The sequence below is a fragment of the Venustampulla echinocandica genome (genome assembly GCF_003357145.1).
Source record: "Venustampulla echinocandica strain BP 5553 chromosome Unknown scaffold_0, whole genome shotgun sequence".
Classification (NCBI taxonomy): Eukaryota; Fungi; Ascomycota; class Leotiomycetes; order Helotiales; family Pleuroascaceae; genus Venustampulla; species Venustampulla echinocandica.
Window position 1 is genome coordinate 7,843,589 of NW_022474205.1, and position 27,592 is coordinate 7,871,180.

Consider the following 27,592-nt stretch of genomic DNA (forward strand, 5'->3'; position numbering starts at 1 on the left):
ATTTGCAACCGCATTATTTAGGTAGTCTAATTATACTGGGCAAAATTGATTATTATTACTTGAGCATATTCTGTTCGATATACCTATGGCGAATGTATGGAGGTGGTTTTTGCTCGGGTAAGATTTGTACAAAAATATGATCTAATGCACCAATTAATCAGGTATTGGTCCATTCTTACCAAGAACCCAAACAAACATTTTACAAATATCTAGTATACCTAGCAAAGGGTCACAATCCTGTCGTGAATCTACGGAGTAGGTAACTGACAACTTGAAGAACATGTGACTTCGCGTTCTGCATTCGAGGCTTGTCAAGGCTGCCGTTATCAAATTGTTATCATCAAAAGTCGTCCTCACGAACCACACCTTCTTCCAGCAACCTAACAATGATAATGTGTCTAGCTCAACCATGGCAGCGGTAGAAATTTCGCAGGTCAGTGTTGGTTCTTCCTTTAACTGCCAAGTGCTGACAAGTTTTAGGAGGACCTGGCGTCTTTTCACAACGCGCATTTCGCTACCGTGGCCGTGAATCATTTCGCACAACAGTTTCTCGGCCCGGTGGATGAAGAGTATCAAGAGGAAGATGATGGCTTAGGATACTACGATGATGGAGTAAAGCGTACTCTGACAGATGAACAGGTAAGTAATTAAAGCTATTTGAAGTACGCTTCCCATAAATCGGAGCACTGAAAGCTGACTCTGCCCATAGATTAGGATCTTTAGACACTCTGAAATCGAGAAAATTCTACGTGATCGGAGACACACCAAAGAAGCCAGAAACGAAGATACGCCAGGGGTCACAACTGAGAGCGTCGAGGAAGCGGAGATGGAAGATGGAGAGCTCAACGATAGCCCCGTTACGGAAACACCAACACCACCACACAATAGTGAGGGAGCAGGCAAGAAGAAAAGCAGGAGGCAGAAGCAGAAGCACGCAAAAAGCCAGAAAAGCTTCTTCAAACAAAACATTAAACCTGATTTGAGGAAACGGACCTGGGATAAGGTGGAAGACGGGCTTGGAGATCTGCAATACGATGATATGGGTGCGAACGCGCCCTCGGCCCCAAGTCAAGCATCGCAAAGACGGCGGATTTCATATGACGATGACTGAGCCTTTTCCTGGTCTTGATTACCACCAAATCCATAATCGGCGTTGATTGGAGAACATACCACGCCTACAGAAGGAACCGAGTAATAACGCACACGGCTATTTTAATCGAAGTGGCACATCATGCAGGTACGTTTGATATGCGTCTATTATTCTCCTCCAAGATCTATGATGAAAACCATTTGTATCGTCATCCTTAGTCTGAAAATCAGCTGGAATCCTTGGTTGTCGCAGCTTGCTGTGATATATCTCGGGTTTAACAAGCAGATTCCTGATGAGACAATAATCTTCTCTCTGAAAGCTCTTGAATCACTATTTTCCAATCATATTTGTAAATTATTGTAGCCCACATGCTAAGTCAAGATATCATAGGACACACCCAGAGCCCTGACACGAGCTACAAAATGTATCCGAAACTTGGTGATTCATTAACAGTTTATAGTACAAGGTTTGGAGGTACCGATATTCTCTGTAATGCATGTTGCAGCTCGATGGATGAGCTTTCTATAGAGCTCCTTTGACCCTCTTTGTAGCGGGCGGCTTAAACCTAGCCTTGCAGGCTGCTCCCGCGCTAACAAACGAATCACCTTGAGCGCCCCTTACACAACATATTCATTCCACCTCACAAATCTGCGTAACCCATAACTTTGAAAATTTTTATGAAGACACATATTATATCATCAATCTATGAAAATGTCCGATCCTCCTAATTCTGACCAGCACCTCCTCGACCGCCTGAATGCCCTCAAGAAATCAAGCGTCCAGCTAGACTCCTCAAAGTGACCCACCTCGCCTTATAACTCCATCACAGCAGGCTAAACCTCAGTAGTTCTACTTTCAACCCCCCAACACCTAAACAAGCCACCCCAGAAATAGATCTCTCTGCACGGCTCAGAAACCTTCGAAATGGCTCATTATCTCCATCCTCATCCCCTATTCCAACGACGAAACCAACAAACACCACATACGCAGAGCCCAGCTTCTCCCAATATGAAGATATAGATCCCCTCCGGAATCCCGTAGATACCGATGACCAAACGCTTGAAGAACTCTTAGCCGATCTTGGACCAGAAGATCAATGGACGTTGGACCCAGACGATCCAAAAGACGTCCAGAAGCTTCTAGATGAAGCAAAAAGTGCCTTACCCCGCGATGAAGTGGTTGGAGATCCAGTTACCAGGACAAGGGAGGAAACCGAGGACGGAGCAGAAAATAAGGGAAAGAATTTACTGACGAGAGATCTCGATATGTCTGTCTTTTCTGTAGATGACGATGAAGCTGCATCTGGAGAGAGGGCACGAGCTGCGGGGTTAGAAGATGAATCACGTGAGGTACAGGATATTGTTGCCAGGCTTTTGGACGAGGTCAATCTAGAAAGAGGAAATGACGAATTGGAGGGGGAAGATACGCCGAAGGAGGCTGTAGAAAAAAGTGCTAAGAATGTGGGAAATGAAGACAAAGAAGGTAGAGCTCTTTCGCTCCCCTCTGCACCATCTTCACTCCCCTCACCACCACCATCCGCAACAGAACCACCAGGTCCAGAACGCAGCAGAAAATCCCTCGATTTCGAGTCAGATATTGCGGCCCGCATGGCTGCGCTCCACGGCCCCGGTTCCAGCTCTTCAGCCGACCCCCTTGGGCTTCCCTCCGCGCCGACATTCGCACCAGTAGCCAAACCTACGAAGAGCAAGCAGTATGCAGATGAAGAGATCGATAGCTGGTGCATTATCTGTCAGGATGACGCAACGGTTGAGTGTCAAGGGTGTGATAGCGATTTGTATTGCGCGCGGTGCTGGAAGGAAGGACATGTTGGCCCTGATGCTGCTTTTGAGATGAGGAGGCATAAGTGGAGTATGTTTAAGAAACCGAATTAGTGGATGTGGAGGAGAGGGTTACTTGAGGCTTTAGAAAGGGGATAAATGGCGTTCTAATTATGTCTTCAATGTCTGCTGTTGTCCTTAAGCTGTGCTTTTTTTGCGTCTGTAGAATCCCATACCTGTCACCGTCCTAGCTGTTTTGCAAGACTGTTATGCGTGAATTAGTTGATAAGCTCAAGTTCACTTCTATATAGCCCGTGCCATTTACTCCGTATCAACAAATCCAGGTACGAGGATATTGGCGTGGTATCCGGAATAGGCTTTTTGGAAGGCAAAATATGTGATTTGAATATCCCGGGTTCTCATGCGAAAAAGGGAATTACTTTTTACAATCCTTATATTACCATCGTAAGAGGTGGCATATTATTGCAAATCAGAACGAAAAGGAACGATATTTTTCTGTCACAAAACATAACTTGATTTTATACACCGTCAGTTATTCCGTATCGCGAGAAACGCCGTCGCCATAGATGTGATTTTCCACCGCAATCGCTATTTCCGCATCAAAATATCATCGCCTATCTAGCCCAAGAGATCATCCAGGCCACCTCCCAGCTTCTGCTGTCCTGCTGCCGGGTTTTGCCGTTGCTGCGGGGGCGCCGTATTTGTAGATGAGCCAGCACCCCAGATACCGGCACTAGCCTTCTCCTTCGCCAGCTGTCCAAGTGCAGGGCCCGCAGTAGGGGCAGTGGTCTTCTTAACCCCAGAGCTTGCCGTCGACCAGAGAGAACCAAACGCGTCTTGCCCTGAAGAAGGTTTTGCCGCAGCTGGGGACTTTGCGGATGACGCACCCAAGGCTGGCTTTGTTTGTGTTGTAGGGACTTGAACGGATGTGAAGTAGTTGGGCTGTGAGCCTTGGTATGCGGTAGGCTTGGGTTGTTGAGCTGCAGGTGCAGCTGGAGTTGAAAATGATGAATAGTTGACTGGAGTGGGGGCGCCAGTTGGCGCGGGTGAAATGGATGAGAATCCAACCAAATCTGACAAGTTTGCTTGTTTTGGCGCTGAGATTGGCTGGGGAGCAGCATATTGGGTGGTAGCTGTGGTTGTAGCAGTTGGCTGAGAGAGTGGAGAGAATGCTGTTGGAGCCGCTGGCTGCACTGAAGGGGTGGCAGATTGGAAATCATCGAAATCATCCTCATCAGCAGCGTTTGAAGCGCCTGCAGCTATGGGTGCTACCACAGGGGCAGAGGTTGGAATTGGATCATCAAAAGAGAAAAGATCCACTTCGGGTTCCTTCTTTTTGGGTGGTTCTGCTTTTTTGGCAACGCTCTCGGTTGTCTTCCGTCGGCTTGAGGATGCGGCTGAGGATTCGGCCTGTCGCCGTCCTGGAGCAGCTACTGCCCCCTCGTCATATTCATCATATTCATCGAATCTATCCCGGCGAGGGCCGCCCGAATCGCCACGGCTTCCAGTATCTTGGAAATCACTTGATTGGCCTCCAAAACCGCCTCCGTCACCATATACCCCACCACTATAACCTCCATACCCACCCTGTTCTTCACTTCCAAACCCTCCATATCTGCTGCCACTAGAAAGGCCGCCACCTAAGCCAGCTCCCCCCTCAACGCCGGTGTATTTATTTCGCGTTGTTCGTGCTTTCTTCCGCTCGGCTCGGATTCGATCAACATCGCTGAGGAGGTCCGCAAGTTCCTTGGCTCGGTTTCGGACGTTTAGCCCTTGATCTTTGCCATTCGGGTCGATGAAGTGAAACTGCCGCAACATCTTTAAAAGGGTGAGGTGAGACCGCGCATCGTCGATAACCCGCTCTGAACCATTCTTGATTAGGAACTCCAGCAGCTGGAGAGCTTTGTAGATTTGCCGCCATTCTTCAGCTGCCTTCTCCGTGAAACGTTTATAGATCATGGGCATGATCTCGTTAAGTAATTGACTGAGCAAGGCTGTTAGCGGAAATTCCAATGTGAACCACCGAGGTGGACTGACTAGTTGTATGTCCCATTTGCGATTTCTTGCATCTGTACTCAATCAGCACGAGTTGCTCACATATAATGACGTAAGGGGGTTCATTACCAGGCTAGAGCTGGCTCCCCATGGTTCGTTATTCGTGGCCTCTCTGACTTTTGCCTCCATCTCCGTGTAGTTCATAACCGCTGCCACTGATGAGCATCCGGGACCACGACAATCTTTGGAGAGGCCACCCTACCATTTTGGACCTTTCGGACACCGGCCTTAAGGTCATAAAGGGACAAATTGGCCGCAGCCTCCTTCAGACTTGCGAGATCCATCTTCGAATTTCGATGTGGTGATTGGAGACTAGACTAATGAAGGGGAAGTCGGGCATGAAATTATTGTGGTTGCGCTCGACAGAGTATCGTAGCTGATGGCTTGCTTACATACACGTTTGAAGATCACCAACCGAGTTGGGGACAAAGCCCATTCACCACGTGATACATGCCTTAAATTCTAAATGCATTCATTGTAAACAAACCGTCGGACACATTGCCACAAATATCAAATTCACTTTGCTCTCTATAATTCTATCTGTTATTGTACCGGCATCACTTGGCTCCTTGGGAACGTTGGGTCGAGGCTTGGGGGTAGACTCCCAGAAGCTAGTCTCTAACCTTCCTAGCGCGGTATCCCACTCAATCATTCTCCTCCGAATTTTTAACCGTATTCAACTTCAACTTTACATCAAAGAAACATCCGAACCGACTATTCACCTGAGCACCATTCAGAGCAGCTAGCTCTCTGTGTGAGGTTACAGGGCATGGCTTGATGCTTGGTATGTATATTTATATCCCTTTTCACCCTTCTACTCCTACACAATGATGAATACTTATTGGAGCTGTCTTAATCTCATGATGACACACTTTTTTACTTAATATACAACTTTTTCTGAACATATTCCACTCATGCCCCATACCATGACTACCGCTCTAGATAATGAAGCTAATTCATCGATGGGCAAGCAGAACGAAATTAGCGAGCAGAGTCACTTGCTCAATGCACGATTCCTGATCCAGAACGAGGGAAGCTGTAAGCTTCAACCCTACGATACTCCGCCATCCACCTTCCACCCCGAGATGGCTCAAATACAACCCCAGATCACAAATGGGGCAAATGGCGGGACATCGAACCAGGAGAGCGCAGACCAAGGAGGGTTTAAGCTCAAATTTTGCACCGTTTGTGCTAGCAATAACAACAGGTTTGTTTATCTCTCTAGGAATGTCCTCCTCGAAGGTGCTAACATCAACTGAACCAGATCCATGGAGTCCCATCTACGACTTGCAGCGGCAAATTACCCGGTTATATCCTTCGGGACTGGCTCCCTAGTTCGTCTCCCCGGAGCTTCTATTACGCAACCCAATGTCTATCAATTCAACAAAACCTCCTACGATAGCATGTACAAAGAGCTCGAAGCTAAAGACCCGCGCTTATACCGGGCAAATGGAATATTGAACATGCTTGGCCGGAACCGAGACGTCAAGTGGGGCCCTGAAAGATGGCAAGATTGGCGGATTGGCGTACCACGGTTGGAGCATAGCTCTGACCAGGGCAGTCAAGGGATAGAGGGAGGCGTTGTTGATGTTGTCATCACATGTGAAGAGAGATGCTGGGATGCTGTCATCGATGACCTCCTCAGTCGTGGATCCCCGTTGAATCGCCCTGTTCATGTCATTAATGTCGATATCAAGGATAACCATGAAGAGGCCCTAGTTGGAGGAAAAGGGATTCTAGATCTTGCGGACTCTTTGAATAAGGTGGCAGCAGAGGAAAGAGCACTGAATCCCCATGCTTTTGATAGCGGGATGGGTGCTGGTAGATCAAGTTTCGACGAGCGGGTGCCGGAAATCATTGGGGAGTGGCAAGAAAGGTGGCCCAACCTGCCAGCTGTCTGGACATTGGCTTGGCTTTGAGGACCACATTACTTGTAGTGTTATATTTTGGGCGGACGGCGTTGGATCGGGATACCCATTGCGGGCGTTATGTTATTGTTTATGTTTACTGGAAGCGCACCTAGTTCCACAGCAGCGGTGGATAGGTATCATGACAAGAATATGAAGATTGTGCTGAGGAGCTTTACTCCGAGGAAGCACGAACTAGTTGTTTCATACAGCGTAGCCACTTGCCGTCAAATCATGTGGTAAAAAAAGTAATCTATCCTTGGAACCTCGTTATCGGGAATGCGAATACCTCAATTGTTGGATATGTTTCGGCTGCCCACACCCAGTACGGAGGATACTCGGCGCCATAGGCACATCATGACTCAAGTACATATCTCGGGACTATTCAAATTGCAAACGCTGGGGAAGAATTCAGGCTTTCCAGGCTCCCAGGCTCCCCATATTCCATGTTCCAGAGTCCAGAAGTCCAGAAGTCCAGACTCGCAGACTCGCAGCGTGGATACAAGTAGTCGAGATGAGCTTAATTAATGCTTGTATTATATTCGACCCGGCCAATCAGCGAGGGCCCAATGCTTGAACAGGCCCGTTGCCGAGCATGACGGGGCGAAATTTGTATTCCTCTACCCCTGAGCCGGACATGGCCGTGGAAGTTGGAACTTAATAGTTGATGTTTATGGGGATAAAGTACGAGTACGGTATGTTGGTGGGCATGAACTTATGCACTTGTTATCTCCCTAACTATGCAATTCCCGGTTGCCATTATTATTATCTTCGCCTCTGTTCTGCAGGACGTCAACTTAGCTTGTTATATCACACTGCTACGAATCTTACGGAGTACGTACTCTCCCATGACTACTTTTTCTGGAGCCTGAATAAAGTCCCCTGCCCCAACTCTCCAGCGTGCCAGCGACCTCTCTCCCGGCGTTGTAGGCTTTTCAACTCGTCGAGTCCTCGAGTGCTAGACGGTAATTTACGCGCCGCTTGTTCAAAGCCTCGACTCCTAGGGCCGCCCGAAAATTGCCATCCCCATCCCCATCCCAATCCTATCCCATCACATCTCATCTCGACGCACACAACGCAGGGCGGACAATCTCTCCCCTTTCCAGCCCTCTACTACACACTTTAGTCATTCCTTGCCCGCTGTGCAGCCTCACAGCCCTACGGTCTTTACGTCTTCGCCAGCCCCGAACATACAACTTCTACACCGCACCAGCGACTGGCTCCTTACCTGAAGTATCACCATCCAGCACCTCCGACGGCCTTGAGGCGTGCCGCTGTCTACTCCTTTCGCTTTGGCAACAATACCCGCTCCCCACGTTTCAGCGACTCCTCGTTGCACTGCATACCTCCGAATTTTGTCCGCTGCTTCGAGAAGACTGTCTAGGAACTTACGATTATCTTTCGAGTGTTGGCTGATGCTCTAAGGGTTCGGTCGCGCGCAATAACCCGTGGAACAGCGCTCGTTAGGCGGACAACCCAGCGCTCACCACACTTATCAAGGGCCTCTACATATACGATGAATGGTCGCAATGGCCCATTGTCTCCAGTCTCTGTAGGAGGCAGCGAATGGTCTGGAATTTCCAAATACGGCAACGATTCCCCCTATTCTCCCGCCTCGAACAATCGTGGGCAACTTGCTTCACCGCCTATATCTAGTGGGTCGAACGGGACGATGAACGGAGGAGGATTCCCTCCAAGAGGATCTTCCAGTGGCAGCCCTGGTGGCCCGTCTCCTCCAAGCTCGATCGCGCGATCAAGTGTGGGAACCGGATTATATGCGCAGAGCGAAAGTGGCAGGAGCATTAAGGATTCCCAGTTCGAAGGTGCCTTGTCGGAGCACTATGTCGCGCTCAAGAGATATTTGGCATCCTCTCTGCGAGATGAGAAGGGTAACCCCCGGCCGAATCGGGCTCGAGACAAGCTGCTGCGGTTATCCGCTGTGCAGTTCCAGGAACTGAGTACCGACGTTTTCGATGAGCTTCTGCGACGACAACAAGGCGCAAGGCGCCCACCGAATGGAGGACCACCACCTAATGGTGGCCCGCCCCCATACCTGATGCCAAAGGACTCCTTCCACCCAAAGCGAAATCAAGCTAGACAGAAGCTGTCAACGTTACCTCCCCCAAGGTTTAAAGACCTTGCAACGGACGTCTTCTTTGAACTGGAGAGGAGGTTTCCCCGGTTTCTTGGGGGTGATATAAGCCGAATTGGGAGTCCCGCGTCCATGCGAGGACCACCCAGTCGGAGTCAAAATGGTACTCCTGTGAACGGTGGCCCTCGAATGCGTAGACCTTCGGATGCCAGCTCTATAGCTGCCTATTCCATGAGAAGCGAATCACGAAGCGGACCACGACTTCCAATGAACGGTGGACTTAATATCCCGCCATCGCCCGGGTTACCCCCTAATGATTACGGCCGACCAACGCCAAAGACCTTTCAGAGCAATACTTTGGTTCCAAATAAGAGCACGATGGTAGAGGATGACGAGACTGGCGGTGAGGATAATGAGGATGATGATGGAGATGCTTTTGGGTTAGAAGGCGCAGCAGGGAAACGAGAAACGAAGAAAGGACCTGGGGGGTCAGAAGTAGGCCCTTTGACCGCTGCACTTCGTTGCTTGCAAGCTAACAAAATATATAGGCTGATAAGAAGCTTCTCGAGGACGCCCAGTCGCAAGTTACCGAGTTACGAGAGAAATTAGAAGCTATGGAAGCCAACCTCAAGGAGAGGGAAGACGAATTGAATAATGTCCTAGAAGTCGAACGAACGAGGGCAACGGCAACGAATATGGAGAAGCAAGAATGGAACGAACTAAGGCAGAATCTTGAGACTAAACTTGACGATGCACAAAATCTCAACGAGTCTCTCCAATTGGAATTAGAGCGTGTCCGAGCCGACCAGGCGAGCGCAGAGAGGGACCTTCGAGCTGAGCTAGAAGGGCTTCGAGCCTCTGGCGGCGGAGCTAGAGGAATGGGTGGTAACTCGGACCTAGCACAGGAAAATGAGGAGCTCAGGTCAGAGCTCATGGAACAGCAGCGTGTGACAGGGGAGGTCCGTAGAGAAGCCCAAGAATTTCTTGGGGAGATGCGAATGCTCTCAGAGCGAACCGAGTCCTCATACGAGAGAGAGGAACAACTCTCGAGTACCGTCGACAAATTAGAAGAAGAGGTCAAGGATTGGAGAAATCGCTATGCAAGGACCAAGACGCAATTACGCAGCTTACGTGCTTCCTCGATTGGCCTTACGATTCAGCCGAACGCAGCGCAATACACCAAGGATAGTGGTTTCACCGAACCCAATGGGCTAGTAAAGGACGTCCATGTCACCAAATTCCAGATCTCGATTGATGAGCTCCTCCGGATAGCGCGCACAGATGATCCTACGAGGGCTATTGAATTTATGAAGGCCGTTATTGTCAGCGTACGGGGAATTACGCAAGATATTGACGAAGCTCAACCTAGCAGCGGTGACATGAGTCAACTCCAATCGAAACTGAAATCCCGAGTGTCGGCAACAGCCAACAATCTGATCACAGCTTCAAAGAATTTCGCGTCGGCAAATGGACTCTCCCCCGTCTCACTGCTTGATGCGGCCGCTTCGCACCTGACAGCCGCCGTTGTCGAGCTTGTCCGAACGGTTAAGATTCGCCCTACGCCTGCTGGAGAACTAGAGGACGATGACAATGGCAATCTTGATCCTATCGACTCCACAGGGTTCTTCCCAGTCCGGGATCCAAGACAAAATAATAATCCCCCTCCATTTCAGGGTCTTCGGAACGGTCGGATAAGCGGAGATTCTTCTATGTATAGTCCTCTCAACTCCCCACGCGAATCAGCAAGTGTACGCCCACGAAGCTCTAGAGGCCCCAATGGATATATGAATGGGAATAAGCCCTTTCCACAACCTCCTATGGGCGTCGGTTTCGGCATCAGGACGCAAGATCCTGGTGTCGAGGATTTGAAGGTAACTCTTTGCGCTCCTTGATCATTTGTTCTTTGTGGCTAATGAGGAAATAGATCTATCTTGAAGACCAAACCGCCCTTTTAGTTCAGAACATCCAAGCACTCGTCTCCTCTATCCGTTCCGAGGCAGGAATTGACTCCATCTCATCCCAAATCACGGCCATCGCGAACAACGTCGGCACAGTCGTGTCCTCGACCGAAAATGCCATGTCTACTACAGGCAACAGCGCACTGAGGGTGCAAGGCGAACCCATTCTGAATCAACTTTCAAACTGCCGGGCGCGCTTGCTAGAAGCCAATGACAGGGGCCGAGCTATTGCCAGAGAAGGTCGAGATGATGATGAAGGGGATAGAGCTTGGAAATCGTGGAACCAGCTATTACCGCCCATCGCATTTGAGATTGCTCGAGAGACGAAAGAACTAGTTCTAAGAGTTGACGTTATTGACGCGGAGCAAGGACGGCCAGGCGGTGGCGGGGACGAGGATTTTTCATGAGCAAGCAACGATTTTGTTGAACTTCTTTGATGGAACGAATTATTTTGCATAGCGTCTGTCTGCATTTTTACGCAAGAATTGGGAGGATGACAACAACTCACCTATACAATGCTATTCGGAAACGCATTGTTTCTCCTACATATCAGCAAAGTATATGAGCACGAGCATGAGTACGATGGGCAAGGCAAAGGCAAGGGAAGGGTAAATGGCAACGATTGTCTACGGCGTATGAACTAGAATTGGGATGGATGGCAGTGTCGTATTCTGCTATCTGCCTTTTCATTTGCATGCACAACCTCTAGGTGGCGTTTTACCAGCTACACTGTCCATGTTATGGAGAGCTGGCTACCTTAATTTTAGTGTTGTGTAATTAGTTCTGTGTATATATATTTAAATAATATCTATACTTAAACTCTTATAAGGTGCGCACTTTGGGCATTCTAGCCACGTTATGACTCTGGTATGCCAACTAGTATTGGGCTATTTCTTGTTAATCTTTTAACCCTACAACCTGCCTTTATCCCTTTCCCGCTTCTAGCTTTTGGCCTGTCATGTCTCAGTGGCTTCAATCCCTCATAACTGTATGAGGGTGATATACTTGAGCCACCGCGGGAAATTTCAGAAAGGGAAAAGAGATTGCCAGTAAGTCGTTAGTCATCGATGGAAGCTTTTGAGGAGATGCTCGCAGAATTGGATCAGGATGTGTTTGCTCTGCATCACAGTTGAATGAAATTGGCACCCTCATCCCCGAAGAAACCCCCAAGCCCTCCAAACTAAGCTATAGAGCCTTGTATAAGATGTGTGAACGAGATGGCAGCCTTCTCATATTTGAAGTGTGTGGATCCAGCAAGCAACGTCCAAAGGACTAGGCGATTGATGAATATCTTGCGGTATTTCTTCCCACAGCTCTATAGGTTACTGAAATCTTCGTACGACTCGACGGGTACCTGATGACTATTAATTTTAACAAAGAAGTATTGCCAGATTTCGATTTGCCGGCACACTACACTCCCAGTGGCAGGAATTTAGGGACTTGAATATTGATCTCATACTTAGTCGAAATTTACAAGCTTCAGGCTCTTATAACTAGTCAGGAATTCAATATTTTATTTTACATCATCGGCTTGTCTATGTAGTCGGGGTCATGGTAGCTACCCTAGATATCATCACTAACCTCCTTTTTGGCATCCTCTGAGGATCTAGGTGATGCTGGATAGTTCCGAGGCTGGGGATTAGGGAGAACCCCGAGTCCCTAACCTGTGGAGCATTTTATAAGCAGCACGTAGCAGCCTTGAGCTGTTACATGGGTGTTCTTGGCAGAGTAGCTTTTCGACTTGGAAGTATATCGTCTCGATAAAGAAACCTACGAGGAAACAGCCAACGATTGTTCATTTGTGCACGTCTATGGCGGATGGTTCTTACTCCAGAGTATTTAATGGCTCTAGCCGCCAGGCATAAGCATCTATATGAGCTACTGCGGTTCGTGACCCTGCAAATTTCCTAGATAGCAAGTAACCCCCGCTGTCTCTTTCCCTTCGTCCTTGAGCTGTTTAGATCGTTCCCCAGGTGGCAGTCGATACTCGTCGATTTCCGGCCGCAGGTCGGAAGCATTGGCCAGTTTATAATATGCTGGTGCTGTATATTCGCTTTGTCAATTAGAATACCGTTTCAAGTGAGGTAGGTTTAGAAATAAGTAGCTAAAGTGAAGAGCAAGCGGTGTAGGGATCACATAGTAGCGAAACCATGCAATCTTGTGGATAAAAGAGAGGCCATTAGAAAGGGACATGCGTGAAGAGTATTTTTTAAAGATGACTATGATTTTAGATCAATACCCTTCTAAACCTGCAATTTATATCATTCTTGATCCTTCACCTCATAGCTTAACGTCAATCAACAAACATTAGAGCGCCTCATCGTTTACTTGCAGAAATTGGAGCCATTTCATTAGAAAGCCCCAATACTGTCATCAACATGGCATGGCGTGCTGCTTTGAACAACCCACCAGGGTGAACAAAGAGCAGCAGTACCACAACAAATAACATAAATGCCCCATCGAAAACATACAACATAGATTCATGCGTGACAAGGTACCCATCATCACCCTGAGTAAATTCTAGAATCCGAACAAGGTTCCGGATAATGAACACCAGGCTCATGGTGTAAAGAACCACCATATGCTTCACCCAAGGAAGTGCTATATGCCCATTCTCTATCCTGCCGAATCGTATGTGAAAATTCGACGCCAGGATGGCGAATAAGCAAAATATGACAACTTGGAGAATCAGCCCCCCAAGCACGATGCCAGAGCCCCTCTTGTTTGTCGCGGCATCGTCACTAGCTCTCAAGACTGAGCCCGCCAGTTGGGTAGCAAGACATATCACATCGGCCAGGACAAAAATTGCCGTCAGCCACTTCGGCGAGATGAGGGAATACACTTCGCCTTTGAGATTCCGAACAATGCGGCCGAAGGTCATGTAGATGGTCGCGGCTAACAACGGCGGAGCTGCGAGGATGAGAAGTCCTTGGATGACGAAAGGCAGAATATTGTGCGTATTTGCCGTAGACCATGCACGGCAGTAGTAGCCACCGGCTTCCACTGCGTCATATGTTAGCATGTGAAAAAGGCTTGGATGGTGACGACGTACTGGCGCTCCCAAGAATTAGAGGGATGAAAAAGGCGGCGCGGAGTGTGAATATGAATATAAGGTGCAAGAAACCAGATACAACGAAAAGAGCAACGAAGGCATAGGCCGCAGTCTTTGAGGGATCATAACCGTAAAGATTGTGGTCGACTTCGCCTGGGGTGGTGGAGTTGGACATGATAATAGATACGAGGACAAATGGTGAAATTGCTTCTGGAAGTACAAGAGAATGTTAAGGTAAATGTTGAACGGGCAAGCTATGGCACCTTATACTGTGTATCTTCTCTCGAGGATGACGAGGCCCTGTGGGTATCTGCAACAACTTCTTTGACCAACTCGATCAATCGGAGCACTGACTCGCCTATCCTGAGGCTATACAGAGACGAGATGCTGCCCGAAGTCTTTCTTGCGTCTATCTTGAAACGTATGACTTTGACTCCGAATCAGGTAACTGAATACGAGTATGACAAGACAGGGTTCCTTGAAAGCTTATTTGGGAACTACCAATAGACATTCTGCCTTCTAGAATGTTTTCTATTAGAACAGCAATAAAATGCCTTACGGCAGTAGTGTATCAGCCCGTTTCTATGCAGGGGGTATGATACCCATAATACCCGTTTAGAAGTGGGGTGGTACCGAAACAAAGCTAGACTCTCGTTCTCGTATTTATTAGCCCAAACAGGAACAGCCCGAGGACAGAATTACATACTTACCGGTTTCCGTATATTCTTCATCCTTACCTATTTTAAACAATTTCATATTCCTCATCCCTGACTCTAAAATATGTAGAAGATATGAATATTAGTTCCAAAGCATTCTCTTCAGCCCTCGACCTCAATTATCACCCTTGGGAACTCCAATGCGTCTTGATATATATGATCGACAGTCCTCCAAATAACATCAAAAAGCCCCCTACTCCAACCCTGAAGCCACCACACCTGAGGCACCTTATGCAACACCACACAGTAATACCCCACAACCACCAACGCCAAATTCTCCCGCTCCCTAATCAGACGCACAAACTCCTCTGGCAGGGTATTCGTCCACTCGAGAGCAACATGCGGATTCTCACTTCCTTCGTGGGCCAGCGTGCCAAAAACTGATTTGAGGGACTGAATGGCGAGCGCGTAGAGCGCCGTATCATACCCTTGGTTTAGGGCATGCAGGCGGCTGAAGGCGGCTTCTATGTCTGGGGACAAGGGGATGGTGTTGGGGTTGTGCGTGGGGAAGATGCTGCGTCCGGATCTGCATTCGAGGCCGTCTGCGATGTGGACAACTTTGTGCCAGCCTTTGGCGAGGAGGAAGATTTGGGTTAGGTGGTCGATGAGTTCTGTTTTTGTGGGGTTGGTAGGTTGGGGCCTGGATAGCGCGAAGACAAACATGATGGTGAGGCTTGAGAATGCAATGCTGGCTGAGTAGTTTTCTTCATTGATATTAGATAGGATAGAGTGATATAGAGCAAGACCTTGTGTGTGATGGGCGGTGGCTATAGTGGTGAGTTTTTGAGGGTCGGGATGAGATTCCGCGAGATGAAGTGCCGAGAGAGCTAGGAGTCCGTGAAGGAGGAAGTGATGCTCCATTGCCCGATTGAGGATAACGGTTTGGCATATGTTGAGGGCGGCGGGGTTAGAGGTTGAGACCACTGTATAAACGGTTTTGGTGAACCAGTGGATTATCAGATCTATGTTCTCGAGATTAAGTGACGGCTTATTTGTAGTCGAAACATGCTCTCCTGAGCTATACGCAGGAGGCGAGGGTTCCCTGCTGCTCTTCTGTTCTATTCCGTCGTCCGTGGAAGCGGCTTTTCCACTCACCCAGACTAAAGGTGTTGAAGCTGGGTACGAACAGGCCGTATCACGTGTGATACATTTGTGGCATTCGGGCTTTTGCTCGTCGCACTTTGGGCGGGGACATAAAATCGTCAGTGATTGACGCAAGTAGGAGAAGAAACCCATCGTTGAATTCTTTAAGAGAGTTACAAAACCAGCGCCCAGGAAGCATTGAAAAGCAAAGAATGCGAGGAGGGCACCTTGATCCGTCTTTTTTTGCAAGTGAGACATCCACGACGGGATTTTGTGTGAGTCCTTCGGGCCATAGCACTTGTACTTCGTGGTAGAAGGCCCAATACGTTCCTACCAAAATGGATTTCGACTCAATTAGCTCTCGTCCAGAACAGCAGGGTAATAAGATGCTAGGGAGTGAGTGAGAAGTAGCGTGTGCGATTACGGCATGATGTGTAGAGTAGAATGGTGGAGATGTTGTATCTTCGTTTTCGTTCAGTTGGGCCTGCTCTGGGATATTGTGTACGGGGAATACGAAGAGACCCGATTTGAGCCAGCCGTCGCGAGTCTTGCGCGTACAATAACGTTAATTGATGCCCAGAGTTTTAGCGGGAGCCCCTGAAAACCTTGTGCTTCGTGGACACCTATTTTAAGGGGCATATTAAGCGAGGTTTGCCGTATTCGTTTTCGACTTCCTAAAGAAGGTTGGTGTTATCCACCTCATTGAACACCCGATTGAGAGCATTCCTGTTTCTATATCATCAGCGTACAATTCCAATTTTTAATCTTTATTTCACGATACTCAAGCCCCTTCCTTTTACTACCAAAGGTATTTCGCTGTTCGACCTCACAATCCAGCAGTACATCAGCACTGATCGTGGAACGTGCATTTAAGTAGCGCTCATTGGCTGGTTCTTCTACATTTCTCCAGCCTTGCGTTATATTGTACCTCGAAACTGCTCATCGTCAAATGACCTTGCGTCGATTCTCTGTAAGTAAACATGGACCTATGAATTAGTATTAAACACTCGATTAGAATGTCCCAAAGATGTAACTAAAAGATACTGTAGGTGTTATACCTCACCGACTCACCGTACAACGGTACCGTCATGCCCAGTTACTACTGGAATATAAGCGGCCTCTCTGGCCCCTTAATCCGTGTTACTCTCCGTACTTTTCAAATCATCTTCGCCCTCATCGTTGCTGCCCTATACGGCGTTGACCTCCAACATGCTACCAAAACCCACACAAAAGCCAACAGCGCGTGGGTCTACGCCGAAGTCGTTGCCAGTTTGTCCATCCTAACGTGCACCGTCCACCTTTGTGTGACTATCACTCGTATTGGTTCATGTGTATGGGACTGGGTTGTTTTTCTTTTGTGGGTCTCGCAGTTTGGTGTCTTCGCGGCAATTTATATTGGTGGAAAGAGTGGTACGGATAAAATTGCTATAGAGTCGGTGAGTAGGATGCAGGCTGCGGTGTGGATTGATATGGTGAATATGCTACTATGGCTTGGAACTGCTGGGGGTGGGATCGTGTGGTGTTGCACTGAACGGAGAGCTCGAAGGCGGATTGATAGGATGAAGCTGGACGAGGAGGCTGCGGATGCGTCTGGAGATCATCGACAAAGTCATCCGGGCGAAGTTGATAAAAGGGTGGTAGCAAGGGGTCCTGAGATGTTTAATATTGCCTCGGTGGAGTCTAGGCTGAAAGGTGGCAATGAAAATTCGATGAAGCATAAAGTGGAAGATATAGATGGCGAGTCGGTCTATGACATAAAGTGTTGGGGGAAAGGAGGTTATTCCTGAAATCAATTATCTACCATTTTGGTACTGTGTTCCTATTAAAGTTATAAGACCTGTAATGGGGATATTAAGTTGTTGGTTTCTAGAATCTAATCTAAATAATCTAAATATGCAACGTTACTCTAAAGCTGGCTATATGTACGAAATATAAGAATTCTACTTATCATTTCTTCCCATTCCCATTGCTAATGACTTCTTCGTTCTTTAGTATTGCATTCCTCATGCCCGCCAGCTCGAACATCAAAACTGATCTGCAAACAACAGCGGAAGCAATGAATCTCCCGATGATCTTGAGGCTATCGACATACCCTAAGAATTCCATCAGCTCTTCCAATCATCACAAACCGTGCGACAGTTGACTTACCAATGAATATTAAAGAGGAGAATGCTACGACACCAAAAATGACATGCGCACTCGTTGCAACGCAGGCGAACCAGGACACAAAAATGTAGAGATATGTTTCATCATTCCACTTCAGGACCAACTTATTGTGCGTGATACAAGGGCTGAACTCGTGCCGCAACCATTCTGTTAACTTGATTGCCAATCCTCGTTTAGCCTGAGGATCCCTTATAGTCTCAGCTCGCAGATAAATGGCCCAGATCCCCCCGATGATGTGGACACAAGAGGTGAGTACCGCCCAGAGGAGTGGATAATAGTAAGTATCGCAGCTGATGGCATTGGTAGTCCAGGAGCCGGCGTGGAAACTTGCGGTGATCACATTGACAATGACACCTGCTACCAGGATATACTCAGCGAGCACCACAGCAGCTGACTGGAGGCGAGACAAGTTCAATAGATGGCCAGGTAGGCGACGCCCCTCGCGCGTCTTTAGATCGACCACTGGATTTTGGTAGTCGAACATCTGTATCGGATTGACCGCTGGCGAGCCGCACGCGACCAGGAGGGCAAGTAACGGCCGGCGCTTCGACAGCAACGATGTCTCCGCCGTGCTGGATCCAAGGAATACCAGGATTGCCGGCATGATGCCCAGCGCGACAGTGCCAGTGGCCATGTTTAACTTCATGGATTCGCGCGTGTTCTCCAAGATACAGTCTAACAGCATGTTGCAATTGGGCGACCGTGTGGGATCCGAATCTTTTAGTGTCCGCATGCTCGCATCCGAACCACTCAGTGTCTGCTGGGTCGCGTATAAATCCGCACATTTTGTGTCGCGGATGTGCACAAAATAGTCGCGGTAATAAGGCCAGAATTGTTGGAAGCGTGTGTTGCTACCAGCTCTCACATTCGCCACCAAGAAGAGTGTCGCCGTCAAGTAGAGGAGCAGGGACTTCGTGGTTGCCATGACATACAAAAACCTGGCTGGGACTTTCGAGTCCGACCTTGGCTTTTTGCTACATTCGCAAATGGGCTTTGCAAAGTGACTTATAAGCTGTGGTTTTCAGCCGCTTTACGTATATATGAACCATCTGCCTCTGTGCGGCTTATGGCTTGGACGATCTGCGCTTTCTCGCAACCAATCATCGGCTGACACAGTGACGCCATGTCATTTTACGTGTTGTCTATGGTGGAGAACACAAGCCAGACAAGTCGTCCTACGGCACAGCATTTTCCAAGAATAACAGATAGTTTGGAGTTGGATTTGGACATCAGAAATTCAGAATGCCGATATGAGTGTTTTCCATTTCCGTCTTTAGACCCGGCTCTGTTGTGCCCCTGAACCCCTGAGCCGGGACTCGGCTAACTGGCGTGGCTTGGCACGTCTCCTATATTTAACGGTCTCTGGCTCTTGAGCTCTCTTGTTCTCCTTTCATTTTCTCTTCAGCTTAGAATACTCGTACTCGTATTTAAGACAGTTCTATGCGGTGCATCCACCATCCACCATCGACCGGCACAACCATCGGGGAGTTAACTGATGGGCTAGTTATTGCGAGAACGATGCCAAAGGAAGGCGAACTGCGTAATGTGTAGGAAAGGTGAAAGTAATGGTCTTTGTAAGGACACCAGTGGATGTTCGATAACAAAGTCTTGACGTAGGGAAGGTGACCTGTGTAGGAAATATCCCAATAATCATACATTTTGCAACAAGGAAGTATTTGAGTATTTGAGTATTTGAGAATATTTAAAAACATCACCTCGTTTTCTGAGGCATGGGCTGAACATGATAGGTGCTGTCGACACGCATGAGATTCTTTCTGAGACAAATAATCATCGGCTCAACTATAAACCCCATCGTAAAGTTTTATTACGTTTCCATTGGACTTAACTTTTACGATGTGTCAAGTTCATAAGAACTTTCCTTCATTCTATAGAATGTGTTTATGTGGATATTGTTCCCCTCTGTCGTGTTTTGTTTATTATTGCTGGTCCACGCTGCAGCATGCTTTGAGAACTTCTTCAACAGTAGCGCTATAACTGGAAGGCACCCATTGACGACTCCGAGTAGTGGCTCGAGAATAGCCAGCATTCCTACTTATGCGTAGCTTTTGGTTTGGCTGGACAGGCCCGCGGTGTTTATGTAGTGAGCTCGCAGGATAGTAAAAATACATACGCTGAGGAATTAGCTCTTCTCTATAAAACTAAGTGGAAACTTCTTACACAAATCCTACTCCAAAAATGATGCATAGGCCAACTTTCATGTCTAATGCCATTTGTAGGGTCCAAAGCATTGACATCGGTAAGACGATGGTTTGCAAAATTTATTAAGATATCGAAGATCCCAACAGCAAAATTTGCTTTCCTGACATCCCCACACTTTCCACCTGGAATGCTCGGGTTCCAATTTGTAGCGATTGGCCGACAGATGAATATAGTTCGCAGTAGTATGGCGATCAAGTAAGCTACGTTGGCGCCCAGAAGAGCAACGCAGGCTATTCGAAATTTTTGACTGGGAGCACAGCAATATATAGGAACAAGGTAGAGAGTCGAACCGGAGTGTTTGATCCAATCCAAGTATATGGCCTGCGAACATACCCTATTATCTAACGCCGGCTATGTTTCAGCTGTTAGGTCGGATAGGGTTGGTGTCATACCTTTTAAGATTAGGGGTCGTTTTACAAGTGCAAGTATACATGTATAGTCACTCCGGCTAAGAGAAGCACCTACTATTCTTCGGGACTATATTCTGCAAATAACTGCTACGAGATCGAAAAATCCCCCAACAGCAACAATTGTAATTATACCAATTCCGGTGGAATCATTGGATTGTACTGGTTTCGACATGTCAGTAACACGACGAGTGACGTAAAATAGTCGAAGATACCGTGTCTGTAGAAACGCAAGCAGCTATAAAATTTTCTCAGTCGCCGCGTTGAAAAGTGGCATTAATGATAAGTGAGCTTCACCCGCCCACTAGATAACAGTCCCAGAATGCTGAGCAAGATATCACACTTTTAATAAGGAGACCAAAATCAGGAGCAGCTGCATCCGTTTCCAACTCTTAAATATATACATGAGACACTGCACCGCTGCAGCTCCTAATCCTGGAAATTTGTGCTACGGCACAGGAGCTTGTTGGTGTTGGGCTGTGCTGATTCGGTATTTTTTCAACCCAGTCACGCCACACCAAAAGACGAATTTTAGGACTGCGAAAAGTCGGAAAAGCTTTCTATTTCTTTTTAAAAAAAATCTGTGAGTGTTTTAAAGAAGCCATTTGACACTTCTATAAAGCTTTTATCTACTTTAGATAGCCGGTCATGTTTTCACTGGTTTGTAATTGTGGTATCTAGTAGGTTGTACAGGTTGGACCGGGATCACTTTTACCCTCCCCCCAAGCAAACTGAGGCGGGGACTTGTTACTATAGCTGTTATGCGAGGTTGTTGGTTGCCAATTTTCCTCCGAAAACCTTCTCTAACAATTACTCCTGCGGGCGGTGAAGCGCCCAATTTAGAAGTGACAGCTGAAAATTATCGAGCCAATAACGGTTGCAATATTTTGATTAATCGTGCATAATAGTTGGCGAGCAACTATACGAAGTAGAAGCTCTAGGATGGAAAGCCCGGCTATGGCATGCTATTTTCAGGAAATCAAAATGCCTAAAGGCTAAGGTCTAGAGATACTGCGCCGCTCGTATTCACACCCAGGTCGTTAATGCTCTTCGTTCCTCTCCATTCTTAAAGGTAGACACTATACAGACATTTTGAAGTTATTCTTTGCCAAGGTTGTAGCAAACTTGAGTCACCAGGGAACCTAAGCTCTTAGCCTCTTACAATGGCTGGCGGCGGTTTCTCTAACGATACCCAAGGAAACAATCTTACTTTGGGACTCCTGACTATTCTTGGGTTATTCATTTTTGTGAGCGAATTTACTTTCTGTGGCTTCATGGTTAAAGCTGACATAAACTTAACCTAGTACCCAATTGCCGCGACAGTTTACAACCTTTGTTTCCACCCTCTCGCAGGGTTTCCTGGACCTCCATTGTGGAAAGCAAGCCGCGTACCTTACATTATTTCGCTCCTTCGAGGAAACTTGGTGAAAGATCAACTCGAAATCCACCGAAAGTATGGGGATGTTGTTCGTCTAGCTCCGAATGAAATATCATTTACGAAAGAAGAGGCTTGGCAAGATATCTACGTAAAACGTCCAGGCCACCAAAACCCTACGAAAGATCCCGTTTGGTACAAAGGTATACTAACCTCGCTTTCTTCAAAGATATCGTAAGACCTTCTAACATTGAGGTAGCCCCGGATAGCATGCCCGAAAACATTGTTACTGCAATTGATTCAACATTACATTCACGTTTTAGAAAGCTACTAGGGAACTCATTCACCGAGAAAGCGCTCTGTAGTCAAACACCACTTATAGAATCATACGCTGATTTACTGATTAATCGTCTCCGGAGTCTCCCACAAAATTCTGAAGATGGATTACCTGGGGTGGTGGTAAATTTTGTGGATTGGATGAGCTGGTTCACATTCGATATAATTGGTGAGCCGGCACTTGGAGAGTCATTTGACTGTCTGAAAGACAGTAAATATCACCCTTGGGTCGAGACTCTCAACAACTTTTTGAAAGGGATGGTTTACGCTGCCTCTACAAGATGGTATCCTGGTCTAGAGACATTAATGTTCAAACTGTTGCCAAAGAGAGTTATGGAGATGCAGCGCCAGCATTCCAACTTTGCCAACGAGAAGATAAATCAGCGACTCAACCTCGAAACTAACAAACCGGACTTTGTGACACCATTCATGGAAGACAATGCCGATTTTCGCAAGATATCGCTCAGAGAGACTCAGTCTAACCTTGCAATTCTTATCGTGGCGGGTGCTGACGCGACTGCCACTGCACTTTCTGGAATTTTGCTATACCTCGTCCAAAACCAGGAGGCATTGGCCACATTAACATCAGAAATCCGCAACAGCTTTCTAAATGAAGAGGATATCTCGATTGCAGCTACAAACAAGTTGATTTTTCTCAACTCAGTACTCATGGAGGGTCTGCGTCTCACGAATCCGGTGCCAGGAGGTCTTCCTCGTATTGTTCCAGAAGGTAGTGATACTTATGCTGGAATATTCATTCCGGCTAGAGTAAGTTCTCTTGATTGCCTGAATGAACGAATAAGCGGGTTTTAATGAAGACTACAGACCACTATCTCAGTTCGACCTTACACTATGTCTCGTTCTAAAATATATTTTGCAGAGCCTAATTCCTTTGTTCCGGAGCGCTGGCTTCCGCAAGGAATTCGTCCCACAAAATTTGATGGAGATCGCTTGGGGGTCAGCAACCCATTCAGTATTGGTCACTCCAACTGTCTTGGAAAAAATCTTGCCATGGCTGAGATGAGAATTGTTATAGCAAGAATCCTATGGGCATTCGATCTGCACGAGCATGGCAAAAGATTGGATTGGACATCATTGAAGACCTTAATGATTATTCAGAAGCAACCTGTCCAAATCAAACTCACTATCAGAAAAAGCTCTATTAGAGTGTGAGTAGCAGTGTTTGGCAACCTATTTTGGTATATGTTGGGGGGACTCTGGAGAGCAATGTATGGACTTTGGAAATAGCGTTCGCTTTTTTTGTTCCCCTTATGGTAGATAATGTCACTACCCCTAAACTGATTGAACCTTAACATGTGGTCTGAACTCGCCATGGAACTTACATAATATCAAAGTTTTGATATATCGCTACACCGGAGAACATTATGCCAGAAATTGCAGCCACTGCGACCGGTATGTAGTTTACTGACTCTACTCCGCTACGAATCGCGGAAGCTTCACGAACGGATTGAACATAGAAAGGAAGATAGTACATTTGCTATAGCGTATAGGTTTGACCGGTAAGGTTGGCGACAGTTTTCCAACTTGAGTTTCAATAACAGGTAGTTGGAGATCGGCATGCTGATATGAGTGTTTTCCATTTAAGTCTGTAGACCTGAAGCTGTTGTCGCTTTGACCTGAGCCAGGCTGAGCGGAAGGCACGGATCGACCCGTAGGCTTCTCGGCTACGACTGCCGCTAGCTAAAATTGGACAAAGTACGTGGCCCAATTAGATTAGAGAATTTAGTCACATTGAGCTCAGCCCAACTCCCTTCGTGTTTCTTATCTTGCTTCCATTTCTTTGCTTACCAAAAACTTGCTGACATTGTAAATTGTTACCGCTACTCCCTCGGATTTAGCTTACGCTTCTTAGCTTCTGGAAGCGGAGCCTTGCACTGCCTCACACGCGGCCGTGTCACTTGTGCATCCTGAGCACCAAACAAAGATAGCTTATATTTCTGCTCACTCTTTAGACTCCGGATTTGAAACGCTGTCCAGCTGCTTTCTATCTTTCCCTACTAAGCGCAACTAATGGACGGGTTGTCAGCTCTTTCTGTCACTGCAAGCGTCGCTCAATTCATCGAATTCGGCTGTACCTTCGTCTCGAAAAGTCATGAATATATAAATCTAGCCGTGGATTGTCGGTTCAACATGCCGAGACAGAGAATGCAACTAACCGTCTCCTCGAACTGAATACGAGATTCGCAATATCCATGGATATTGAGGCACAATGTGGCAACTCTGGCTCACGTGATTCCACATCACTCTGAGAAATCTGTAGTGGATGTGTTGATGTCTCGGAGGATTTGCTTAAGGGGTTGAATAAACTCGGGCTTAGTGATGACAAGAGGAACCGGCGCTGGAAAAGCTTTCGGCAGGCTCTGAAAAGTGTCTGGTCAAAGGACGCTATTTACATCATACTTGGGCATCTTGTGCTCTAGCCATTAGGGATGAAAGTTTTCAGCCCCATAGATTACTGAGGAGCTTCGCTGTACGCACCTAGCCAATCATTAGTGAGTGAGAAGATGAGTGAGAGGAGATGCGAAAGCAAGAGGAGAACGGCCACATATAGAGTACGAAGCCCCAGGCAAAGCATACCGGGGGACTTGAAACATGCTGAAGTACGACGCAGAAATAGTACCTACATATTGGCATGTTGCATTTCGCGTGAAGCCAGGCCGACGGGGACAGCTGTCTAAGTAGGGATGTGTAATGATGATAGAAGTCGGACCCGTAGCTAGGCGAAGGGGGTCCTTTCTGCCCTCCTTATTAAAATTTGACGATTTATAATGAGATGCATCAACAGGGTGAGTAGACCTGAGTGGTGTCTGAGCCTGCCTGAGCAAAGGCGTCGCTGCTTACACGAGCATAAGCATGGGCATGCTAGTAGTATAACAACTTATTAGCAAATGGCTACGTACTATTGGGGGATCGTGCTTTCTTACTCAGCTCTATTCAAAATAAGGCGAGTTAACAACAAACAGCTCCATCCTTCTTAGACAGCTTCATACCACTTTTCAGTAACTTGGCGTCTATAGGTCTATGCATTTCCAATAGAGAACAACCACTTGACAAAAGGGGATAGAATTGACAGTACAGGAGGTAGTTGACATTAGCTGAGGGGATTGACAGATCTATCTGAACTGAACTGAACTATAGAAGAATAAATATAACTAACGGTCAACAAGACAGTTTTAGAAAGCCTCTGATTTACTAATTTGCTAATTTACTATTTCAACTCGGATGAAATCCCTTATCCCGCCGTCTATCGGACAACATATCTATCTGAGGTAGGTATCTACCTTGAGTACCTCTACTTCGGCGACCCCTCACACCACTCGTTAAATGTGCACCAGAAGCTGCTGATAGCATCGTTCGCATTGCCCCGCAGCTCGCCATCCTGCCGATTCGTCATACTGAACAACCCCGTATCCTTCTCGCAGTGGTCACCGTTATAGAAGGTGCAGCAGCCGCCACTCACGCTCACAGTCGTCACGGCGTTGTTGTACGTAGCGTCCCCGGCGAGGCTGACACAGGACTTGTAGGGCAGCCGGTCCGTGCGGATGTACGCGTCGGGGTACGTCCGGTACCAAGCGCCGGCCTTCGCATCGGTGTCTTTGCCCATGAACACGGCGAGCTGCGTGTCCTCGGTGCCTACGGGCGGCGGCTGGAGCGCCGGGTCGGGCTTGCGGGACCAGTCGATATTGAAGGTACCGGACGGGCCCTTGAGCACGACCTGAGCCGCCGCCGCGCCGGCCGCCACGCCGGCCGCGGTGCCGAGGCAGTCGCGGAAGCCCGGGTTCTTGATCGCCTGCTGCACGGTCCGCGACGCCTTTGCCGCTGCGACCGCCTTTGCCGACGCCGGCTTGCGCGCTCCCGTCTTCAGCCCCCTTATCACCGCCGCTTCGCTGCTCTTGGTCGTCGCGCCAAAGACTCTGCCAATGGCGCCCGCGATGGCGCCCACGCCGAAGGCGGCGCCGGCGGTGGTGGTTCCGGTCGCGTGCAGTGTGACGTCCCACTTGACCATGTAGTCCGGGATGGAGCCGTCGCCCTGCGGCGTGCCCAAGGCCTCGTCGGGCCAGGTGCTGATTAAGCCGTCGACCTCGTCCTGGGTCAGGCTGCTCAGCGGCCCGTAGCCGTCGCCCGAGTACAGGTCGACCATCGACAGCGCCACGAAGCACCAGCCCGCCCGCGTGCGCCGGGTCTTGTCGCGCTTCTCGGTGGCCGCGGCCGACTTGGTGCGCTGCTGGTACTTGGTCTTCTTGTCGTCCTGGGCTTTGCGCGTCGAGCGGCAGCTGTGTTTGATCTGGCTGCCGCTGACCTCGCGGTAGTCGAACGTGCTCTTGTCGGCGCACTTGTGGTCCGGGTCGCTGTCCGCCGCGCACTGCGGCTTGAAGTCGGCTTCGTTGGCGACCGCGGAGTTCTTCTTGCGCGTCGTCGACGACTGTCCCGCCGGGCATTTCGAGTCGTCGTCGCCGATACATTTAGGGTTGGTGGTGCTGGCGTCCTGCCTGCCCTGGGCCGGGTCGAGAATCTTGCCCGCGGGGCATTTGCCCTTCTCCTTCGCAGGCTTGACGTCCTTGCACTTCTTGCCGGTGTCGTCCGCGACCTGGTTCGCCGGGCACTTCTTGCACGACTTGTCTGCCTGCGGCGTCTCGTCCTCGGCGCACCCGTTGTCGTCCCGGAGGCATTTCGTATGGTCTCGGTCCGGCGTGGTGCCCTTCTTGCAGTCACGGCATTTCGTCTTGTCTTTCTCGTCCTCGATCTGCTTCCCCCGGCACTTGGAGCATTGTGCCTTGTCGTCCCATTTCAGCGTGGTCATCGTACCGCTGGGGCTCGTTGTCTTGAACATCTTGGCGGCCTCCAGCTTCACCTGCTCGAAGGTCATAGGTTTCTGTTTCGCCGCGGCGGCCGCGCGAGCGAGCAGACCGACATCGTGGGGGGAGGAGGCGGGGATGCCATGGACAGAGTAGAGAGCGAGCGACAATGAAAAGAGAGAGAGAGAGAGTTTCATGGTGAAGGGAAGGAATGGACGCCGCTCTCAACACCAGTGGTGTGATGGCAGGCAACAATTGAAATAAGGTAGGTAGGCAACTTGAACCTAGGTGAGCGGTTGCAAGAGTCGAGCTAAGTAGCTTTTCGACCTGACGGCGCCCAAGCCGTCTATATCTCTGTGCCAGCATCTATGAACGGTCTGGGAGCGTTGCCAGGCTTCTGGCCCCCCCCTGCGTCACCGCATCTTGATCCTTCACCGGAGGTCTTGGAATAACCGCGCGCTCGGATTTCATTTCTCGTGTAATTTATCAGAAGCTGATTAAACATCAAGGGTGCTCCGA

The 27,592-nt window shown here is 48.3% G+C and overlaps 11 protein-coding genes across 11 annotated transcripts; 6 read left to right on the forward strand and 5 right to left on the reverse strand.

Annotated features, from left to right (window-relative positions):
- Window positions 1-409: 409 nt before the first annotated feature.
- Window positions 410-1,111, forward strand: BP5553_02476 (Uncharacterized protein; the record flags this gene model as incomplete). The annotated part of the gene is made up of 3 exons (XM_032011099.1): window positions 410-433; window positions 481-639; window positions 710-1,111. 3 exons carry the CDS (start codon window positions 410-412, stop codon window positions 1,109-1,111), a joined length of 585 nt encoding a protein of 194 aa, XP_031875153.1.
- A 690-nt stretch (window positions 1,112-1,801) lies between these two features.
- Window positions 1,802-2,982, forward strand: BP5553_02477 (uncharacterized protein; the record flags this gene model as incomplete). Its single annotated transcript, XM_032011100.1, has 2 exons — window positions 1,802-1,887; window positions 1,938-2,982. 2 exons carry the CDS (start codon window positions 1,802-1,804, stop codon window positions 2,980-2,982), a joined length of 1,131 nt encoding a protein of 376 aa, XP_031875154.1.
- Window positions 2,983-3,507: 525 nt separating this feature from the next.
- Window positions 3,508-5,228, reverse strand: BP5553_02478 (Uncharacterized protein; the record flags this gene model as incomplete). The annotated part of the gene is made up of 4 exons (XM_032011101.1): window positions 3,508-4,873; window positions 4,927-4,958; window positions 5,014-5,093; window positions 5,147-5,228. The coding sequence occupies 4 exons, from the start codon at window positions 5,226-5,228 to the stop codon at window positions 3,508-3,510; spliced, it is 1,560 nt and encodes a 519-aa protein (XP_031875155.1).
- A 642-nt stretch (window positions 5,229-5,870) lies between these two features.
- BP5553_02479 (Protein SSU72) lies at window positions 5,871-6,863 on the forward strand (the record flags this gene model as incomplete). Its single annotated transcript, XM_032011102.1, has 2 exons — window positions 5,871-6,151; window positions 6,209-6,863. 2 exons carry the CDS (start codon window positions 5,871-5,873, stop codon window positions 6,861-6,863), a joined length of 936 nt encoding a protein of 311 aa, XP_031875156.1.
- Window positions 6,864-8,367: 1,504 nt separating this feature from the next.
- BP5553_02480 (Uncharacterized protein) lies at window positions 8,368-11,308 on the forward strand (the record flags this gene model as incomplete). Its single annotated transcript, XM_032011103.1, has 3 exons — window positions 8,368-9,438; window positions 9,492-10,814; window positions 10,868-11,308. 3 exons carry the CDS (start codon window positions 8,368-8,370, stop codon window positions 11,306-11,308), a joined length of 2,835 nt encoding a protein of 944 aa, XP_031875157.1.
- Window positions 11,309-13,218: 1,910 nt separating this feature from the next.
- On the reverse strand, window positions 13,219-14,128 carry BP5553_02481 (uncharacterized protein; the record flags this gene model as incomplete). The annotated part of the gene is made up of 2 exons (XM_032011104.1): window positions 13,219-13,904; window positions 13,954-14,128. The coding sequence occupies 2 exons, from the start codon at window positions 14,126-14,128 to the stop codon at window positions 13,219-13,221; spliced, it is 861 nt and encodes a 286-aa protein (XP_031875158.1).
- A 643-nt stretch (window positions 14,129-14,771) lies between these two features.
- Window positions 14,772-15,905, reverse strand: BP5553_02482 (Uncharacterized protein; the record flags this gene model as incomplete). Its single annotated transcript, XM_032011105.1, has 1 exon — window positions 14,772-15,905. One exon carries the CDS (start codon window positions 15,903-15,905, stop codon window positions 14,772-14,774), a length of 1,134 nt encoding a protein of 377 aa, XP_031875159.1.
- A 935-nt stretch (window positions 15,906-16,840) lies between these two features.
- On the forward strand, window positions 16,841-17,539 carry BP5553_02483 (uncharacterized protein; the record flags this gene model as incomplete). The annotated part of the gene is made up of 1 exon (XM_032011106.1): window positions 16,841-17,539. The coding sequence occupies one exon, from the start codon at window positions 16,841-16,843 to the stop codon at window positions 17,537-17,539; it is 699 nt and encodes a 232-aa protein (XP_031875160.1).
- A 160-nt stretch (window positions 17,540-17,699) lies between these two features.
- On the reverse strand, window positions 17,700-18,843 carry BP5553_02484 (uncharacterized protein; the record flags this gene model as incomplete). The annotated part of the gene is made up of 2 exons (XM_032011107.1): window positions 17,700-17,845; window positions 17,901-18,843. The coding sequence occupies 2 exons, from the start codon at window positions 18,841-18,843 to the stop codon at window positions 17,700-17,702; spliced, it is 1,089 nt and encodes a 362-aa protein (XP_031875161.1).
- Window positions 18,844-21,708: 2,865 nt separating this feature from the next.
- Window positions 21,709-23,429, forward strand: BP5553_02485 (Uncharacterized protein; the record flags this gene model as incomplete). Its single annotated transcript, XM_032011108.1, has 4 exons — window positions 21,709-21,792; window positions 21,850-22,123; window positions 22,180-23,024; window positions 23,082-23,429. The coding sequence occupies 4 exons, from the start codon at window positions 21,709-21,711 to the stop codon at window positions 23,427-23,429; spliced, it is 1,551 nt and encodes a 516-aa protein (XP_031875162.1).
- A 2,140-nt stretch (window positions 23,430-25,569) lies between these two features.
- Window positions 25,570-27,270, reverse strand: BP5553_02486 (uncharacterized protein; the record flags this gene model as incomplete). The annotated part of the gene is made up of 1 exon (XM_032011109.1): window positions 25,570-27,270. One exon carries the CDS (start codon window positions 27,268-27,270, stop codon window positions 25,570-25,572), a length of 1,701 nt encoding a protein of 566 aa, XP_031875163.1.
- Between the last annotated feature and the right edge of the window lie 322 nt (window positions 27,271-27,592).